At 34.2% G+C, this 19,176-nt stretch overlaps 1 protein-coding gene across 1 annotated transcript in view; it reads left to right on the forward strand.

The window, feature by feature from the left end:
- TBC1D32 (TBC1 domain family member 32) overlaps positions 1–19,176 on the forward strand; it is a 184,802-nt gene that overhangs the window by 159,756 nt on the left and 5,870 nt on the right. Inside the window, exons 32-33 of the mRNA XM_060115191.1 lie at positions 432–572; positions 13,240–13,428. Coding sequence (XP_059971174.1) covers positions 432–572; positions 13,240–13,428 — 330 coding nt within the window. The remainder of the gene's footprint in view (positions 1–431; positions 573–13,239; positions 13,429–19,176) is intronic.

Below are 19,176 nucleotides of genomic sequence, written 5' to 3' on the forward strand. Positions count from 1 at the left end.
AAGAGCTGACAGGCTAAATAAACCTTTTTGATGTTTTAGAGTCATTGACTAAATCCAAGGATATATAAGCATATTGAAATATACTTAGTTTTAAAATGTAAAGCATTTATTATGTACTCATCCATGTATTTATTCTTTCATGCAACATCCATCTCCATTATTCCATAAGGGATTCAATTTGTCACAATTACAAAGTGTTAATTTTATTCCTTTATCTTGGAAGGAAGGTATATCATACTGCCTTTATTGAGTTTTAATCTTTCTATAGTGTTTAATGTTCTAACTTTTTAACTTACATAAAATTTGCACTAGCTTGTTATGCCACCATGGTAATTTTGAAGTAGCAAATTAGAGCAAAAGATTTAGATGAATTTGATTGGTTTTAAATTAGCTGCATATTAATTAATTCTCAATTTTTCTCTTTTATACAGAGGTACCTACCTATTGACACTATAGAATCTGGCATTCATCCAGTATATTTTTGCAGCACTCACTATATTGAAATGCTACTGAAAGCAGAGGTGCCACTTGTATTTTCAGCTTTTCACATGTCTGGTTTTGCACCATCACAGGTAATCCATAGGAAATAGTATTTCTTCAACTTCCAGATCTCAGTGTATTTAAAGAAAATTACATTCTCATCAAATATAGGAAATACATTGAAATTAATCACATCATTTTTGTAAGTAGTCATACATCTCTATGTGTTTAAATCTTTAAACTGTCTTTTTTCCCCTAGGTCTTTTATAACATATAGGTTTGCTTTATAGTAGATCCCTGACATTCACAGATGTTGAGTTCTGTTTTCAGCTATTCAAGACATAGACATTCTGAAAGTCTATGACATGTAGCTTTTTTTTTTAACATCTTTATTGGAGTATAATTGCTTTACAATGGTGTGTTAGTTTCTGCTATATAACAAAGTGAATCAGCTGTACGTACACATATATCCCCATATCCCCTCCCTTTGTGCTTCCCTCTCACACGCCCTATCCCACCCCTCTAGATGGTCACAAAGCACCTAGCTGATCTCCCTGTGCTATGTTGCTGCTTCCCACTAGCTATCTATTTTACATTTGGTAGTGTATATATGTCCATGCCGCTCTCTCCCTCCGTCCCAGCTTACCTTTCCCCCACCCAAGTCCTCAAGTCCTTTCTCTACATCTGCACCTTTATTCCTGCCCTGCCCCTAGGTTCTTCAGAACCTTTTTTTTTTTAATTCCACATATATATGTTACCATACAGTATTTGTTTTTCTCTTTCTGCCTTACTTCACTCTGTGTGACAGACTCTAGGTCTATCCACCTCACTACAAATAACTCAATTTCGTTTTGTTTTATGGCTGAGTAATATTCCGTTGTATATATGTACCACATCTTCTTTATCCATTAATCTGTTGATGGACACTTAGGTTGCTTCCATGTCCTGGCTATGTAGATAATGCTGCAATGAACATTGTGGTACATGACTCTTGTTGAATTATGATTTTCTCCAGGTATATGCCCAGTAGTGGGATTGCTGTGTCGTATGGTAGTTCTATTTTTAGTTTTTGAAGAAACCTCCATACTGTTCTCCATAGTGGCTGTATCAATTTACATTCCCACCAACAGTGCAAGAGGGTTCCCTTTTCTCCACACCCTCTCCAGCATTTATTGTTTGTAGAGTTTTTGATGATGGCCATTCTGACCGGTGTGAGGTGATACCTCATTGTAGTTTTGATTTGCATTTCTCTAATGATTAGTGATGTTGAGCATCCTTTCATGTGTTTGTTGGCAATCTGTATATCTTCTTTGGAGAAATGTCTATTTAGGTCTTCTGCCCACTTTTGGATTGGGTTGTTTGTTTTTTTGATATTGAGCTGCATGAACTGCTTGTATATTTTGGAGATTAATCCTTTGTCAGTTGCTTCATTTGCAAATATTTTCTCCTATTCTGAGGATTGTCTTTTTGTCTTGTTTATGGTTTCCTTTGCTGTGCAAAGGCTTTTAAGTTTTATTAGGTCCCATTTCTTTATGTTTGTTTTTTTTTTTTTTTTCTTTTTGCGGTATGCGGGCCTCTCACTGTTGTGGCCTCTCCCGTTGCGGAGCACAGGCTCCGGATGCGCAGGCTCAGCGGCCATGGCTCACGGGCCCAGCCGCTCCGCGGCATATGGGATCCTCCCAGACCGGGGCACGAACCCGTATCCCCTGCATCGGCAGGCGGACTCTCAACCACTGCGCCACCAGGGAGGCCCTATGTTTGTTTTTATTTCCCTTTCTCTAGGAGGTGGGTCAAAAAGGATCTTGCTGTGATTTATGTCATAGAGTGTTCTGCCTATGTTTTCCTCTAAAAGTTTTAGAGTGTCTGGCCTTACATTGAGGTCTTTAATCCATTTTGAGTTGATTTTTGTGTATGGTGCTAGGGAGTGTTCTAATTTCATTCTTTTACATGTAGTTTTCCAGTTTTCCCAGCACCACTTATTGAAGAGGCTGTCTTTTCTCCACTGTATATTCTTGCCTCCTTTATCAAAGATAAGGTGTCCATACTGTGCATGGGTTTATCTCTGGGGTTTCTATCCTGTAACATTGATCTATATTTCTGTTTTTGTGCAAGTACCATACTGTCTTGATTACTGTAGCTTTGTAGTATAGTCTGAAGCCCAGGAACCTGATTCCTCCAGCTCTGTTTTTCTTTCTCAAGATTGATTTGGCTATTCGGGGTCTTTTGTGTTTCCATACAAATTGCGAAATTTTTTGTTTTAGTTCTGTGAAAAATGCCATTGGTAGTTTGATAGGGATTGCATTGAATCTGTAGATTTCTTTGGGTAAGTATAGTCATTTTCACAATGTTTATTCTTCCAGTATAAGAATGTGGTATATCTCTCCATCTGTTTGTCTCATCTTTAATTTCTTTCATCAGTGTCTTATAGTTTTCTGCATACAGATCTTTTGTCTCCTTAGGTAGGTTTATTCCTAGGTATTTTATTCTTTTTTTTTGCAGTGGAAAAGGGGAGTGTTTCCTTAATTTCTCTTTCAAATTTTTTGTCATCAGTGTATAGGAATGCAAGAGTGTTCTGTGCATTAATTTTGTATCCTGCTACTTTACCAAATTCATTGATTAGCTCTAGTAGTTTTCTGTTAACATCTTTAGGATTCTCTGTGTATAGTATCAATGTCATCTGCAGACAGTGACAGTTTTACTTCTTCTTCTCTGATCTGGATTCCTTTTATTTCTTTTTCTTCTCTGATGGCTGTGGCTAAAACTTCCAATACTATGTTGAGTAATAGTGGTGAGAGTGGGCAACCTTGTCTTGTTGCTGACCTTAGTGGAAATGGTTTCAGTTTTTCACCACTGAGAACAATGTTGGCTGTGGGTTTGTCATATATGGCCTTTATTATGTTGAGGTAGGTTGCCTCTATGCCTACTTTCTGGAGGGTTTTTATCATAAATGGGTTTTGAATTTTGTCAAAAGCTTTTTCTGCATCTATTGAGATTATCCTATGGTTTTTCTCCTTCAATTTGTTAATATGGTGTATCACATTGATTGATTTGCATATACTGAAGAATCCTTGCATCCATGGGATAAACCCCTCTTGATCAAGGTGTATGATCCTTTTAATGTGCTGTTGGATTCTGTTTGCTAGTATGTTGTTGAGGATTTTTGCATGTTTGTTCATCAGTGATATTGGCCTGTAGTTTTCTTTCTTTGTGACATCGTTGTCTGGTTTTGGTATCAGCGTGATGGTGGCCTCGCAGAATTAGTTTGGGAGTGTTCCTCCCTCTGCTGTATTTTGGAAGAGTTTGAGAAGGATAGGTGTTAGCTCTTCTCTAAATGTTTGATAGAATTCGCCTGTGAAGCCATCTGGTGGTGGGCTTTTGTTTGTTGGAAGATTTTTAATCACAGTTTCAATTTCAGTGCTTGTGATTGGTCTGTTTATATTTTCTGTTTCTTGCTGGTTCAGTCTCGGAAGATTGTGCTCTTCTAAGAATTTGTCCATTTCTTCCAGGTTGTCCATTTTATTTTCATATAGTTACTTTTAGTAATGTATCATGATTCTTTGTAACAACTGCAGTGTCAGTTGTTACTTCTCCTTTTTCATTTGTAAGTCTATTGATTTGAGTCTTCTCCCTTTTTTTCTCGATGCGTCTGGCTAATGGTTTATCAGTTTTCTTTACCTTCTCAAAGAACCAACTTTTAGTTTTATTGATCTTTGCTATTGTTTCCTTCATTTCTTTTCCATTTATTTATAATCTGATCTTTATGATTTCTTTCCTTCTGCTAACTTTGGGGTTTTTGTTCTTCTTTCTCTGTTTGCTTTAGGTGTAAGGTTAGGTTGTTGATTGGATATGTTTCTTGTTTCTTGAGGTAGGATTGTGTTGTTATAAACTTCCCTCTTAAAACTGCTTTTGCTGCATCCCATAGGTTTTGGGTCATTGTGTTTTCATTGTCATTTGTTTCTAGGTATTTTTGGATTTCCTCTTTGATTTCTTCAGTGACCTCTTGGTTATTTAGTATTGTATTGTTTAGCCTCCATGTGTTTGTATTTGTTACCGATTTTTTTCTGTAATTGATATCTAGTCTCATAGCGTTGTGGTTGGAAAAGATACTTGATATGATTTCAATTTTCTTAAATTTACCAAGGCTTGACTTGTGACCCAAGATATGATCTTTCCTGGAGAATATTCCATGACCACTTCAGGAGAAAGTTTATTCTGTTGTTTTTTTGGTGGAGTGCCCTATACATACCAATTAAGTCCATCTTGTTTAATGTGTCATTTAAAGCTTGTTTCCTTATTTGTCTTCATTTTGGATGGTCTCTCCATTGCTGAAAGTGGGGTTTTAAAGTCCCCTAGTATGATTGTGTTACTGTCAATTTCCCCTTTTCTGGCTGTTACCATTTGCCTTATGTATTGAGGTGCTTCTATGTTAGGTACATAAATATTTACAATTGTTATTATGTTCTTCTTGGATTGATCCCTTGATCATTATGTAGTGTCCTTCTTTGTCTCTTGTAATAGTCTTTATTTTAAAGTCTATTTTGTCTGATATGAGAATTGCTACTCCAGCTTTCTTTTGATTTCCATTTGCATTTTTAATGGCGATGATAATATCTCCTTCATAAGGCTTCTGTAAGGATCAAGTAGGGTAACTAAGGGCAAGAATTCTCATCACCACTGCATATCTGGTATGTGAGATACTGTATCTTACCTAACAATAAGCGTTCTTGTCTCTGCTTTTGGGGTACTGGGAAGGTTTAATGATTTTTTGAGGGCCTGGAATTGGAAATGTGGTCATATGCAGTAGCCACAGATGTCTCCCTCCTGTGCATAATTAGTCCGTCATTGGTGGAGTGTGGATTGTTTCTTCACTATGTTATCAGGCTCAAATTTAATATTGTAGAACTTAAACCTTTTTTCTAATTTTAGAATCTTTAGGTCAGAGTCCCAGAAGGGAGAAATACTTAATCAAAAAGATATGAACACTTTTAAGGTTCTTGATGCATATTATCAAATTGCTTTGATTTTTGTTCTAAGAAAAATGAAAAGACTGTCTGTCCTTCAGGACCGCGTATTTGGCTTTTTTAAAACTAATTGCTAAATTTTTAAAATTTGGGGGGTTTGGGGAGTTTTTTAAACGTTAATAAGGTTGATTATATTTCCGTAGCTTTGTTAACTAGATGTATCTTTTTATTAATTGCCCACCTGTATTAGTGTTTCCTATTAACTTGTAAATAGTCTTTAAAAGTAACTACCACTATCCAAATCTCTTCAATTCTTGAGTAATAAATATTTTACGTACTTACTTTTGTAATATATTGTCTATTTACTTATTTACTATTGTATTTTACTTATTGTAACTTTATATTGTGTCTTAAAGTAGGGTAAGAGTAGGCCTATCATTTCCTTCCTAACTCTGTCCTTAAAAAGTTAGTTTAGCTATTTCTACCTAATGGTTCCTCTGTGTGCACTTTAAGGTAATTTTTCCCAGTTCAAAGTGGCATTTGAGTTTGAAATTCAGATTGCTATTATGTTAAACTATAGATCCTCACTGTACTCAACTTTCCTATCTAGGAACATGGTAAGCTTTGACATTTATTTTCTTTATGTTATATTTTACTGAAGTTGTGAAGCTTTTTAGTACATTTCTCATTACAGATATTTCTAATTAGTTTAGCTTGATCTCTTTTTCAGTTTTATTTTCTCTTTGGTTATTATTAATAACTAGTAAAGTCATTAGCTTTTGTATGTTAATTTGGTTATATGTTTTTTCTAGATTTTTGTTAATTTTTTCCTCCAACCTTCTAATGTACTTTATTTCTGCTTCATTCTTTTTTTAATTATGTAATTTTTCATTAAGCATAATACCCTCCAGGTCCATCCCATGTTGTCCCAAATGGCAAAATTTTATTCTTTTTTATGGCTGAATAATATTCCATTGTATATATATGTACCACATCTTTTCTATCCAATTTATCTGTTGATGGGCACTTATTTTGCTTCCATATCTCGGCTATCATAAATAGTGCTGAATATGAACATTAAGGTGCATATATCACAAATCAAAAGCAGACTCTCAGATACAGAGAACAATCTAGTAGTTACCAGAGGGGAGAGGGTTGAGTGGAGGGGCAAAATAGGTGAAGGGGATTAAGAAGTGCACACGACTAAGTATGAAATGTTACAGCATAGGAAATATAGTCAGTATTGTAGAATAACTTTATATGGAGTATAATCTGTAAAAATGTAAAATTACTGTGTTATACACCTGAAACTAATATAACATTTTAAGTCAACTATACTTCAACAAAAAATTTTTGGAAAATTTTCCAGTATAATACTAAGTAATAGTGGCTTACTTGTTTTAGACTTGAATGATTACTAGGAGTTCATCCAGCATTTTACCATTAAGTAGTAACATTTATGGAGAGTATTTTTCCCTGTCATGCTATGGAAGAATCTTTCTAGTCTATGTAAGGTATTGAATTTTGATTTCTTTCTTTTATTCAAGTGAGAATGTTGAATTTTGTCAAGTTCGTTTATGGTTAAGATTATCTTGATCTTGGAACTTATTTGACCTGTTTATAGGACATGTTGATAGATTTTTTAATAGTAAACTATCCTTGCATTCCTTTGGATTTGTCCTACTGAGGGTCTTTTTCTTTTAACTAGACAATATAGTTCCTGACATTATGATATGTGCCTTTATACTTATGTTGAAGAGACCTTATGTCATTTATTACATCTACTTGCATCAGGTTACTCTGCCTGCTGAATTTTAAATTTCCTGATGTTTAATAAGAAGTCTAAATATAACAGAGGAATTGCATGTAGTGGAAAAGCCAATTCTTTCTGTGCCAATTCTAGCTCTTTCTGTGTATGTACGTAAAACACTTCTGAGAATTTTGAAAGAGAAAATGTTTAATTTTGCTTGGAAGTACTTACTTAAATATTTACTATAAGCTCAACAATCCATTCTTTCTATTTTTTTTTTAATAATTCAAGCCAGGGAGCAATATGTTCCTGAGAGTTCCTTGTGTCATTGTAGTCTTGATTAATATGATGTATATTGTCTAATATCTCCAATAATTTATTAAATTGCTAACATATAAACTTTAAGAATGGACTACTAAAAACTGTGGGGAAAAACTTGCAATACCTAAGGCCCCACTATATCAATTTGGTACCTCTTTATCATTTTGGCATCTCTTTAACAATTTGATATATGTTTATCAATTTGAAACTGCATGCATGTAGCAGGTTTACCTAATAAAAACTACTGCATTATTTCTGAGTAGTAATGTTAGTATGTTTCTTAAATTTATCTAATGTAAAAATGCCTTTTTAATGGCTCCTTATGTGAGCTAAGCATTTTGTGCCTTAAGAAGTGTGTATCATTGCTTTGTTTATATTATTTGCCATTTTATTGCTAATTATGAACTATGAGAACAACTTTTAAGTAACTAGGTATATGTGGTTAAGTAATTATTTGGGTGCAAATTTTGTATTTCAAAGCTTATTCATTCTGATCTAATTAGGAGCAGTGCTTTTTGAAGTTGCGTATTTATAGACACTAAGGGATTGGTTGATTAATGAAGGAATTTGTGAGCAGGTTGTTAAATAAAATATACAGATCTCTAGAGTAAAAATAATAAGCTTAACTAGAATACAAAAAATTAAATGTAGTTAGAAATATAAATTTGTTGATTAGAGTTTGAGTAACTGAGATTGGAAGGAAAATCAAAATTCAAATATATATTTTTTCTTTTTAAATGAACAGAAAATCACATGTTCTAACTAACTTTTTGACCAATTTTATTCTTTGGTTAAAAAAAACTTTATTGTATTTTAGTAACTTTCATGCTTTAAGAAGTACCCTTTATCTTTAATGATTTATCTTTTTTTCCTTGGGGTTGTCATTCTGCATATCAGTGATTATTGTACTATACTGTGTCAGCAAGTGGGCTAACATGGATAATCCTCTGAATATATTTACCCCCACCATGAAAGCAGGATTAAAGAAAACTGTTTTATTATTTCATATTTTGTGACATAGTGCTTTTGTAAAATGCGAAATTATACAAATGTAAAGCTAAATTTCAAGACTGGGAATGCCCCTTGTTCAGTCACATTCATAAATGTGCATGTCCCCAAGCTTTCCCTTTCCTCACATTGTTGATGTTGCTACTTGAAATACCTTCTCCCTCCTTGTGCCTCATCTTTACTTGTCAGGTATTTATCCTTGATGTCTGTCCAAATGGAAGCTTTTTGGATCACCTACAAGTAGATGATTCTGCTTTGAATTTGTATGCAGTTTCTGTATTATTCTTCTGGTAGAAATATATCTTTTTCTTTGTGGAATCATTATTTGTGTGTTTACCTCTTTCTTACTAGTTGAAATTCCTTAAAGGTATGTGTGCCTGACCTATCTTCAAGTCCTTTAAGTGTCTGACACAGTCTTGTCTAGAAGTGCAACAAAAATACTATCTTTTTATTTATAACAACTTTTTGCAGTATAAAAAGTGTGTTTCTAGATCTTATTTCATTTAAAATTTTAACTTCATGACAAAAGGAGAAATTCAGGATCAGTGAAGTGAGTTAATTGACTTACTGATATCACCCTGATAGCGAGGACTTCACTTTAAACCACATCTTACTTTACTAATATTCTTCCTATGATGAACAAATAATGCCAGAAGAGCTGTTAAAAATAGTGTCTTTGTATCATAAAACTTGATCATTTAGAGCATACCTATTTTGACTTAATCAGGTATCCATAAGTAATTGTTCTAACCAATGTTTTTACTTAAGAATTAAGTAGGGGCCTCCCTGGTGGCGCAGTGGTTGAGAGTCCGCCTGCCGATGCAGGGGATACGGGTTCGTGCCCCGGTCTGGGAGGATCCCATGTGCCGCGGAGCGGCTGGGCCCGTGGGCCATGGCCGCTGGGCCTGTGCGTCCGGAGCCTGTGCTCCGCAACGGGAGAGGCCACAGCAGTGAGAGGCCCGCATACCGCAAAAAGAAAAAAAAAAAAAAAAAAAGAATTAAGTAAATATTTTGAAGATTGTTTCTTTTATATCTAGATGCAAGTGAGAATAATTTACCTCAGCTAAAATAATTATGTTTATCTCAGTGTTGCATCTTAATGTGCTTTGGCATAAGCTTAAGTATGATTAAGGAGCAAAATTTTCTAGGAAGGCTATGGTACATTTTGATGCATATTGTATAAGTGATTTTCCTCCCTCTTTATCCTAAAAAGACATTCAAATGTTTCAAATTATAATTCAGTGTAAGGAACATTGGTTTACTATAAAAACATAACTAGTTTGTTTCACTTTCTTTGTAACCTATTCCATAAACTACTAATAATATTTTCTCAATGACTGTAAGGCCTCAACTGCTTGGTTTTGAAAATATAGTGTATTTTTGAGACTTATTATAAGAGGGAATTTGGCAGTATCTAGCAAAAACATAAGTGCATTTACCCTTTCATCCAGCAGTCTCATTTATAGAAATCTATCCCAGAGATACACAGACAAAAATTTTGAAAATGTATGTGTACAAATATGTTTTTATAGCATATAGTATCAAAAGATTAGAAATAATGCAAGTGTCCATAAACAGGGGATTGTTGAATGAGTTATGGTTTATCCACAGTGTAGCCCTATGCAGTTATAAAAATGAATGAGAAGTACCTCTGTATATTGCCATGGAGTGATATACAGGATCTTTTGTTAAGTGAGAAAAAGGTGGAGACAAAAAAGAGTGTTTAGTACATTACTATTTGTATGAGAAAGGGTGGAGATATAAATACATGTACAAATATCCTTATATTAAAAACATGAAAGAATGTATCATATTTTGTTAAATGATTTCTTATAGGGATAGGGAAAAGAATAAGCTGAAGAATCAGGAAATATACCTTACTTTGTCTTTTTACTTTGGAGTCATTTAAATAGTTCATATAATAATATAAATACATATAATTAAATGAACCTAACAGTACCCACTTGATAGTATAACCTTATAAGAGGCACTTTATTTTATTTAACCATTTTTAAATTATAGTTAATTTACAATGTTGTGTAAGAGATTCAGTTATACATACATATATATGTGTGTGTATATATATATATATGTTATTTTCAGAATCTTTTCCATTATAGGTTATTACAAGACATTGAATATAGTTCCCTGTGCTCTACAGTAGGTCCTTGTCATTTACCTATTTTATGTATAGTAGTGTATATATGTTAATCCCGCACTCCTAATTTATCTCCTGCACCTGCTGTTATCCCCTCTGGTAACCATAAGTTTGTTTTCTATGTCTGTGAGTCTCTGTTTTGTAAATAAGTTCATTTATATCGTTCTTTTTAGATTCCACATATAAGTGATACCATATGATAGTTGTCTTTCTCTGTCTGACTTACTTTACTTAGTGTGATAATCTCTAGGTCCATCCATGTTGCTGCAAATGGCATTATTTCATTCTTTTTTATGGCTGAGTAATATTCCATTGTGTATATGTGCCACATCTTCATTACTCAGTCATCTGTCGATGGACACTTAGGTTGCTTCCATGTCTTGGCTATTGTAAATAGTGCTGCAGTGAACATCGGGGTGCATGTATGTTTTCAAATTAGAGTTTTCTCCAGATATATGCCCAGGAGTAGGATTGCTGGATCATATTTTTAGTTTTTACAGGACCTCCATACTGTTCTCCATAGTGTCTGCACCAGTTTACATTCCCACCAACAATATAGGAGGGTTTCTTTTTCTCCACACCCTAAAAGGCACTTTAAAACACAGTAATTTGACTGTACATGCCAAGTAATATGTTGTCTAAATGACAAATAAAACAGCAAAAATACTACTGTTTTAAGTAATCATATTGCTTGTGGTCATGTTGGTATTATTATTCTGGATTGTTGTTTTTGTCATGTGTGGTAAATGAAATGAAAAATTGATTTTGTTTTAAAGCAAACAGATGTAACATATAGCAACTTACGATGTGTTTTATCTTAAAATTTTTAAAGAGGGGGAACCTGTACAGGAAAATCGACTTCAGACATATCAGCCAGTCAGAATTTTGAAGCTTTGATGGGTCTAGTTCATGTACTGCTTTTTTCCTTTTATGTTTATTTGGAATAATTCCATAATAAAAATGTTAAAGAAAAAAGTCCATCATGTCTCTTTGGACGTCGGGAGAAGACGGCCATTTACAAGCCAAGGAGAGAGGCCTCAGAAGAAACCAACCTTGCCAATACCTTAACTGTGGGCTTCTCCAAAATCTAGAGAAGATAAATTTCTGTTGTTTAAGTCACCCAGTCTGTTACCTTGTTACGACAACCTCCGCAAACTCTTACACCTTGATAAAGGCAGTTAAAAGCAGAAGCAGCATCCCTCTAAACTGAATCGGAAATAAAAGCAAATTTTAGAAACTGTTCAATAATATACTTTTTAAAGGTCAAAACAATGGAACAAAACAGGAAAATTTGTGTATGTCTACTTTATCTATGACAAATTGAGATAAGCCTCCATATCTGTTCCCGTTCCCTCCCACCTCTAAAGAATAAAACTATAGGGAAGAGAGGTTCAATTAAAGAAATCTTTCCTCAGTGGTAAATTGTAAATCATAAATAAAAATTAAAATATTGGAAAGTAATTGTCTTAGTTTCCCAGGACTGTAGTATCAAAGTACTACAAAGCCAGTAACTTAAAACAACAGAAATTTATCATCTCACAGTTTTGGGGGATAAAAGTGTTGGCAAGGCTCTGTTCCCTTTGAAGGCACTGGGGAAAGAACTGTTTGATGGCTCTCTCCTAGCTTCTGGTAGCCTTAGATATTTCTTGGCTTATAGATGCATCACTCCAATCTTCTGTCTTCACGTGACATTCTCCACGTGTGTCCTTTCAACATCTACCTTCTGTGTGTGTTCAGATTGTTCAGTTTCCTTGATACCAGTCATATTGGAATAGGGTTCACCCTAATGATCTCATTTTAACTTGATTACCTCTGTAAAGATGCTGTTTTCAAATAATGTCACATTCATAGGTCCTGGGGTTTAGGACTTTGACATATTTTTGGGGGGAGACACAATTCCACCCACAACATTAATGTACCAAAATGTTAACAATGTTCATCACTGTATTTTTTTAAAGTTTTCTGTTTGTTTTTGTGATGGGTATGTATTGCTTTTATAATCTGAAAAATATTATTCAGAAAGTAAAGTAAATGATTTTTGTAAAAAGTCTCATTTTTGAATTCTATTCATTAGCTCTCAGTTTTTATGTTATATAATTCTAGTTGGTTTAAATTGTTTTCTGATTCAGCAAGAGTCCATATGCATATTTAGCAATCATCATCTGCATAATTATACATCTGTGATTATAGGTAGGATAGAAAAAGCTCCCATCTCTGAATTAAAATAGTCTCAGCATTTGTTATCTGTAGAGAGCAGACTGGTGTTATGGTGAGAGGAGGAAAATATGACTAAAGAAGGCATTTAGCAATAGCATATGAAGTGTGAACACCATCAGTTACCCCTAAGTCCTGAATCCCAAGGCCATGAAACTTTTCTCACACATTAGGCAAATAGGTTAAGCATCCTTATTAGGCTTCTTGTATGCAAAATGTCTTTCTATTTTGATTAAGTGCTAAGCTCTTCATTGGTTTTGTGTGAATTATTGGGTACTGTTTTTTAAAAGTCAAATATGGCTTTATAAGCTTTCTAATGAACTAAATTCTTTTTTTTTTTTTCCTAGATTTGCCTGCAATGGATAACTCAGTGTTTTTGGAATTATTTAGATTGGATAGAAATCTGCCATTATATTGCTACTTGTATTTTCCTTGGTCCTGATTATCAAGTGTATATCTGTATAGCTATATTCAAACATCTACAGCAAGACATTCTACAGCACACTCAGATTCAAGATCTGCAGGTTTTCCTAAAAGTAAGTAACTTTACTTCTAGAGGAAAAATTTTGGCTGAAAGTTAATGGTCAACTTTGATGGGGTGTCTTAATGCCAGATATTTTTCTAGACACTCATGAAATCCTATAAACAACCTTGAGAGGTAGGTATTATCTTTATTTTAGAGATGAGGAAACCGAGGCACCGAGGTAAGTAAATTACCCAAAATTTTACAGCTGGTGAATGGTGCTAGAGAGTGGTGGGCCTGGGATATGAAGTTAAGCTGCCTGGCTACAAAATTTTGCTTTCAGCCAGTATGCTGTGCCAAAAGGGCTTTTTTTTTTTTTTTTGGATATTCCTAGATCTTATTTAGTCAATAAAAGTTCAAGTTACTGTGTGTTAATACAGAGCTTTGATACTTCTTAAAAACATTTAATGTAATTGCCTATACCTTCATATTTTTCTAAACTATCAAATATTTTTTAAAAGGTTTCCATGAAAGATTCTATCATAACACTCTTTTAAAAAACTCACTACTATATATAAGTTAATATTTTAAAGCAAGACATAGCTTTCTTTCTCACAATAATGGGACTTTTGAAGCTCTGGACTTTAGAAAATACAAGATATATAAATATATCTCTATGTGTGATTCTTGCTGGAAATCCAACTTTTTAAGTTAAAATCTTTCCTTGAATTTAAAATATGTTTCCCTCCCCCTGCTACCCTCAGACACACATATGCACGAATATGCATACATACACCAAAACCAACATAAGATTTTTTCTAGGTGGACAGATAATTTCTACATGAATTAATTTTATCTTTATTCTTTACCATTAGATATTTATCAGTTATTTTTCATTTAATGATGATTTTTTGTAAGTACATGTTATTGATCATTTAAGATTGTGAAACTATCAAGCATTTTTACTTCATAAATACTGAATTCAAAAGGTCTCAAACTTCCTACATATATCAATAGAATTATGATCTTAGAAACATTTTTAATGAAATAAAGTATAACAAGACAATGGTCATACATGTAGAAGGAAAACTTAGGTAGAAAAAGAAAAAAGTGGTCTGTAAGAGGTAATTTGGAGAACAGGGATGGTTAAGTAAATGAGAATTATGTTGAGGACAAAATGTGGGTTCCTTTTCAGTAAGGGACATTTTCATTAGTTGCAGTGGTCAGTTATAGAGATTTCAGTCTGAAATTTCCCCAAACTCTTATATTTTTATATCTCCTAACCTATAATTATCTAACCTCTTATCCTACTTTAGTTTCTCTTATAGTGTTTGTCACTGGCTGAAATTATTTTAGATATGTTTTTGTCAATCTTCCCCAGTATAATGTGTAAGCTCCACAAAGATTGTGATTTTGTCTATCTCGTTTACTAATGTATTTTTCAGTGCCTTGAACAGCACCTGACACAGAGCAGGTGCTCAATAAATACTTGTTGAGAGAGTAAACAATGTAAATAAATATAAAGGGAAAGATGAATGAACTTAGTTTTTATTCACATTGAATAATAAACAAACATTACTAACATCTTCCTTTCTACCAGAAGGATATCCTTATATTTCATGACCTTTAAATCTGATTCATGTTGGTGATTATTGCAGTTTCATCCCTTTCTTGATTACTGCCAGGAAAAATCATAATAGGGTTTACATATGGTGACCTCTTTAAATATTTCCCAAACTCTGTTGTGTTCTGAGCATAATGCTGTCAATTTAAAGCTTAAATTTAAAGAATTTTAAAGTGAGGGTAAAAAGATTATCTTTATTACCTAAGTCCTATTTAAATTACTAAAATATTAATTGAATTGGTTTAAATCCAAAGTAAGAACATGTTAGCAAAGAATTAATTTTAGCACTTGTCCTGGAACCAACCTTACTTCTTACTCCTGCTATTTGCATTCATCTGAGGTATTAGGAAAAATGCCTTTCTAATACCTTTCTAATACCATGACTTCACTGTAATTTTTGTTTTATTTCAGCAGGTAGGTCTCACAGTCACATTTCTTTTGGTGGGTATTTTTCTTGTGAGATAGATTCCAATGTAGTTAATTTTTAAATATGCATACATACCCCTTTAAATACTCCATTAAGCCCTGTTATAATCTCTTCTTTGCAAAGTATGTAAACATATGTATACTATTTTTCACTTATTCACATATTACCCAATCATGAAATTTTGATTAAGGAAGTGATTTTTATCCTTCCTCCCCTCAAAAGATCCCCCCAGTCAGAAAGATATATGATTTTAAAAGTCCTCCTTAAACTACAGTTAGGGAGATTAAACCTTGGAAATTATGTTTTATGTCTGATCCAAAATCTCAGACTTGTTCAAAAGGAAAAAAACTTATCAATAATTCTCCATATAACTACATACCACAGCCATAATAATATTCTTACATAGATTATATGTTGTGCCCTGACTCTACATATTTAATAATGACTGCTTCTGAGAGGAAAGAAGATGTAGAGTAAAACAGGGGACTTTTACTTTTCATTGTGAAATTTTATGTGGGCTTTTTTTTTTTAATTTTTGAATAATGGGACCATGCTTCTTTTGTAATAAAACTACTTTTTAAAAGGAGGATATTAATCATTATATAAAAATGGATAGAACAAGCATCTGACTGCGGTAAATAAGTTCAAATAATCAGGCCCAATTGAATTAGTTTCCAATATACTGAAAAACCACAAGCATGTTTTCAGTTACAGTATTATCAGTTATCCCGAGAAACTTGAGATAATGAGATGATTCCAGAAGATTGAAAATACGCAGTTCTTTTCCTGGTTTTAAGTTTCATTACTGACAGAAGGGGCATGTTGGAAATATTACTTTAGAAATAAAAATCTGTCTGAGGCATGTAGTATAGACAAAATACCAACTCATTCTGTATTCATTTTGGTTTAGGCTCAAGATTTTAAATCAGGTAATTGAATCTAGACTCAGTGTTTGCATTTCTGGTAGGCCACTGAACAGTTCTTCATGATCAGTATATTATAAAGATGACTTGAAATTTCTTAACCCAGGTTTACTAAAAAAAAAAAAACAAGCAATAAAACTTGTTTGTGTTTCCTCATTTGATTAAACCACTAAAAGATTAGATGAATGCCATGGGTATAAGTTTATCAGCAAGGTGTTGTCTGAGTTTTTCACAATATCTTTTTAGACACAACAAGAATGTGGGTTGGATAATAGAGCAACTATAATAATGCAGTATGCATTATTCCCACACTGTGGTGACTGATAGATTAGTGCTGACCTAGAAGGCAACTTCTAAAGGTATGCTGAAGAGCTTAGTCCTTGGACCTAACAGTTTTCTGTGACAGATGATGGTTCAGAAAATCTGTAGGCATCAAACATACAGAAACAAAAACATCATCCGACAAAAGAAATATTCTCAAATATCTCAGACTTGGAAGTCTAAAGTTGAGTTGGTTTGTTTTTAATGGATCTCTCTCTCTCTCTCTCTCTCTCTCTCTCTCTCTCTCTCTCTCTCTCTCTCTCTCTCTCTCTCTCTCTCTCTCTCCTCTCTCATGTCATGCACCCACACACACACAAGCAACAAGTGTAGGGAGAATTACTTTGATAGTACTTCAGAAGACCCACTGTTTTAGCAGACTGGCTGTATTGCATTCCTCCGCATGGTAATAGGCTGACAGTGATCTAGGTTTTAGTTTATGAATTCAACCTGGGGACAAACGTCACTGAAATGCCAGGCTAGGAGAAGATTGCCTTCCAGTGAAAATCAGGCTGTGAAGACTCAAAATACTTAATTAAAATGCTTCAACTAAGGGCCTCCCTGGTGGCGCAAGTGGTTAAGAGTCCGCCTGCCGATGCAGGGGATACGGGTTCGTGCCCCGGTCTGGGAGGATCCCATATGCCGCGGAGCGGCTGGGCCCGTGAGCCATGGCCGCTGGGCCTGCGCGTCCGGAGCCTGTGCTCCGCAACGGGAGAGGCCACAACAGTGAGAGGCCCACATACCGCAAAAAGAAAAAAAAAAAAAATGCTTCAACTAAATCCTGCATATTATAGCAAAATCCATTTATAATTATGTAAAAATCAGATTAATTTCAATCTATCAGTAAATTGTCAAGATGGGTTTTTTTGTTGTTGTTACTATTGCAGCTGTGGTTACCTGAGCATGTTAACAGGGTAAGAAATGGAGATCAGACTGAAAAACAAAAAAAATAATTGTATACTAAGCTCTCAAAAGACAAAAGTGTTTATAGTATTAAAAATAATTCACCATCCAAAGGATCAGACACAACATGCTCAATATTATTCAACTGTGGTTTTCAGTTATGTTTTCTGCATTGACCTTATATCACTTGAGTCCACCTCAAGTTAAATTCTGCCACTCTGTGTAAGCTTGGGCATGTTGCTTACCTCTCCATGCTTCAGTTTTCTCATCTGTCTAACTGGGCATGAAATAATACCTATCACATAGAGTTGTTGAGGAACTAAATGAGATGATATCTGTAAAATACTTCTAGAACATTATCTGACACATTGCAAGTGCTTTAAAAAAAAAGTAGCAGTTATTTGAGTTTCTACATCTCTGTTCATCCTTCTCTTGTTTTTTTTTTGTTTGTTTTGGTTTTTTTTTTTTTACTTAAGAAAAAATGTGCAAACAACACAGCAAAGGAAACAGGATTTTCTCCTGGATCCATTGCTAGACTATATACTTTTGCTCCCATTTTCTTCTCCAGCTCCTGAGACATCTTGGTATTATATCATGTAGTAATACCAGGCGTATACTGCAGATCTATGTCAGGAACATTCTCTTACCTTGTATCTGATCAAGGCCTATTCCCTCATTTACCCAGCCAAAATTTAATCATCTCTGTAGTCATCACACATGCCATGTACCCCTCAGCTGAGTTAAAGTCTTTACGAATGCACACTTTATCCTAAATATTTAAGAACATCATGTTCTCTCCAGAACTACACTTTCTGTCTAAACTTTCCTGATCTTAAAAATCACTAGGGTCCTTATTAAAACTGATATACCTAGATTCCTCCCAGACCTACTAAGACAGAGTTTTCATGACAGAGGCCTACGTTGTCAGATTTTAGTATAAAATCTCAAGGAGCTTGCAACCTTTAGAATATGTGAAAATGTTACCTTTGGAGCTTGAACGCGAGGGATTCAGAAGTTTGGGAAATATTGGGCCCAGGAATTTCTAATTATACCAAACACTCTAGGAAGAATATACTAGAAGAAACGTGACTTACAGGTTGTTTGTGTTTCTACCGCTTTGACCAGGAAGGAAGGTCCTTTTTTATATGGTAGTTCAGACATAACACACAAGAGGTCATCTCTAGCAAGGGTAACGAGCAGAACTAAGTTCACAAAACCCCTTCTCTCATGTAACTCTAACTGTATAATTTGGTGCTTCCTATGTGAGAGATGACATTAATACGGATCCTTTGTTAAGTTACCTTAGTGGATAGTAAGTTCTATATACCTTTTGTGGCAAACTTATTTTATATGCCTCTTGGTGATGATTAATGAGCTGACTGTTTGTTCCAATTTAACCCAGAGTGACATATCTTACTTTTTTTCCTCCATATGCTATAAAGAGCTATTATCTTTTTTTTAAATCACCTTTTGAATGCATTAATAATTAAATATTAGGGAAACGGTATATCAGAAAATACCTAAACTTGGTCCTAAAATCTTAAAATTAAGGCATGTCATGGTAGCACACTTCATCTTTTCACACTTTGTATCTATTTACCACCCTGAAAGTCCTTATCTTCAATT

Source organism: Mesoplodon densirostris, chromosome 12 (assembly GCF_025265405.1).
Source record: "Mesoplodon densirostris isolate mMesDen1 chromosome 12, mMesDen1 primary haplotype, whole genome shotgun sequence".
Taxonomy (NCBI): Eukaryota; Metazoa; Chordata; class Mammalia; order Artiodactyla; family Ziphiidae; genus Mesoplodon; species Mesoplodon densirostris.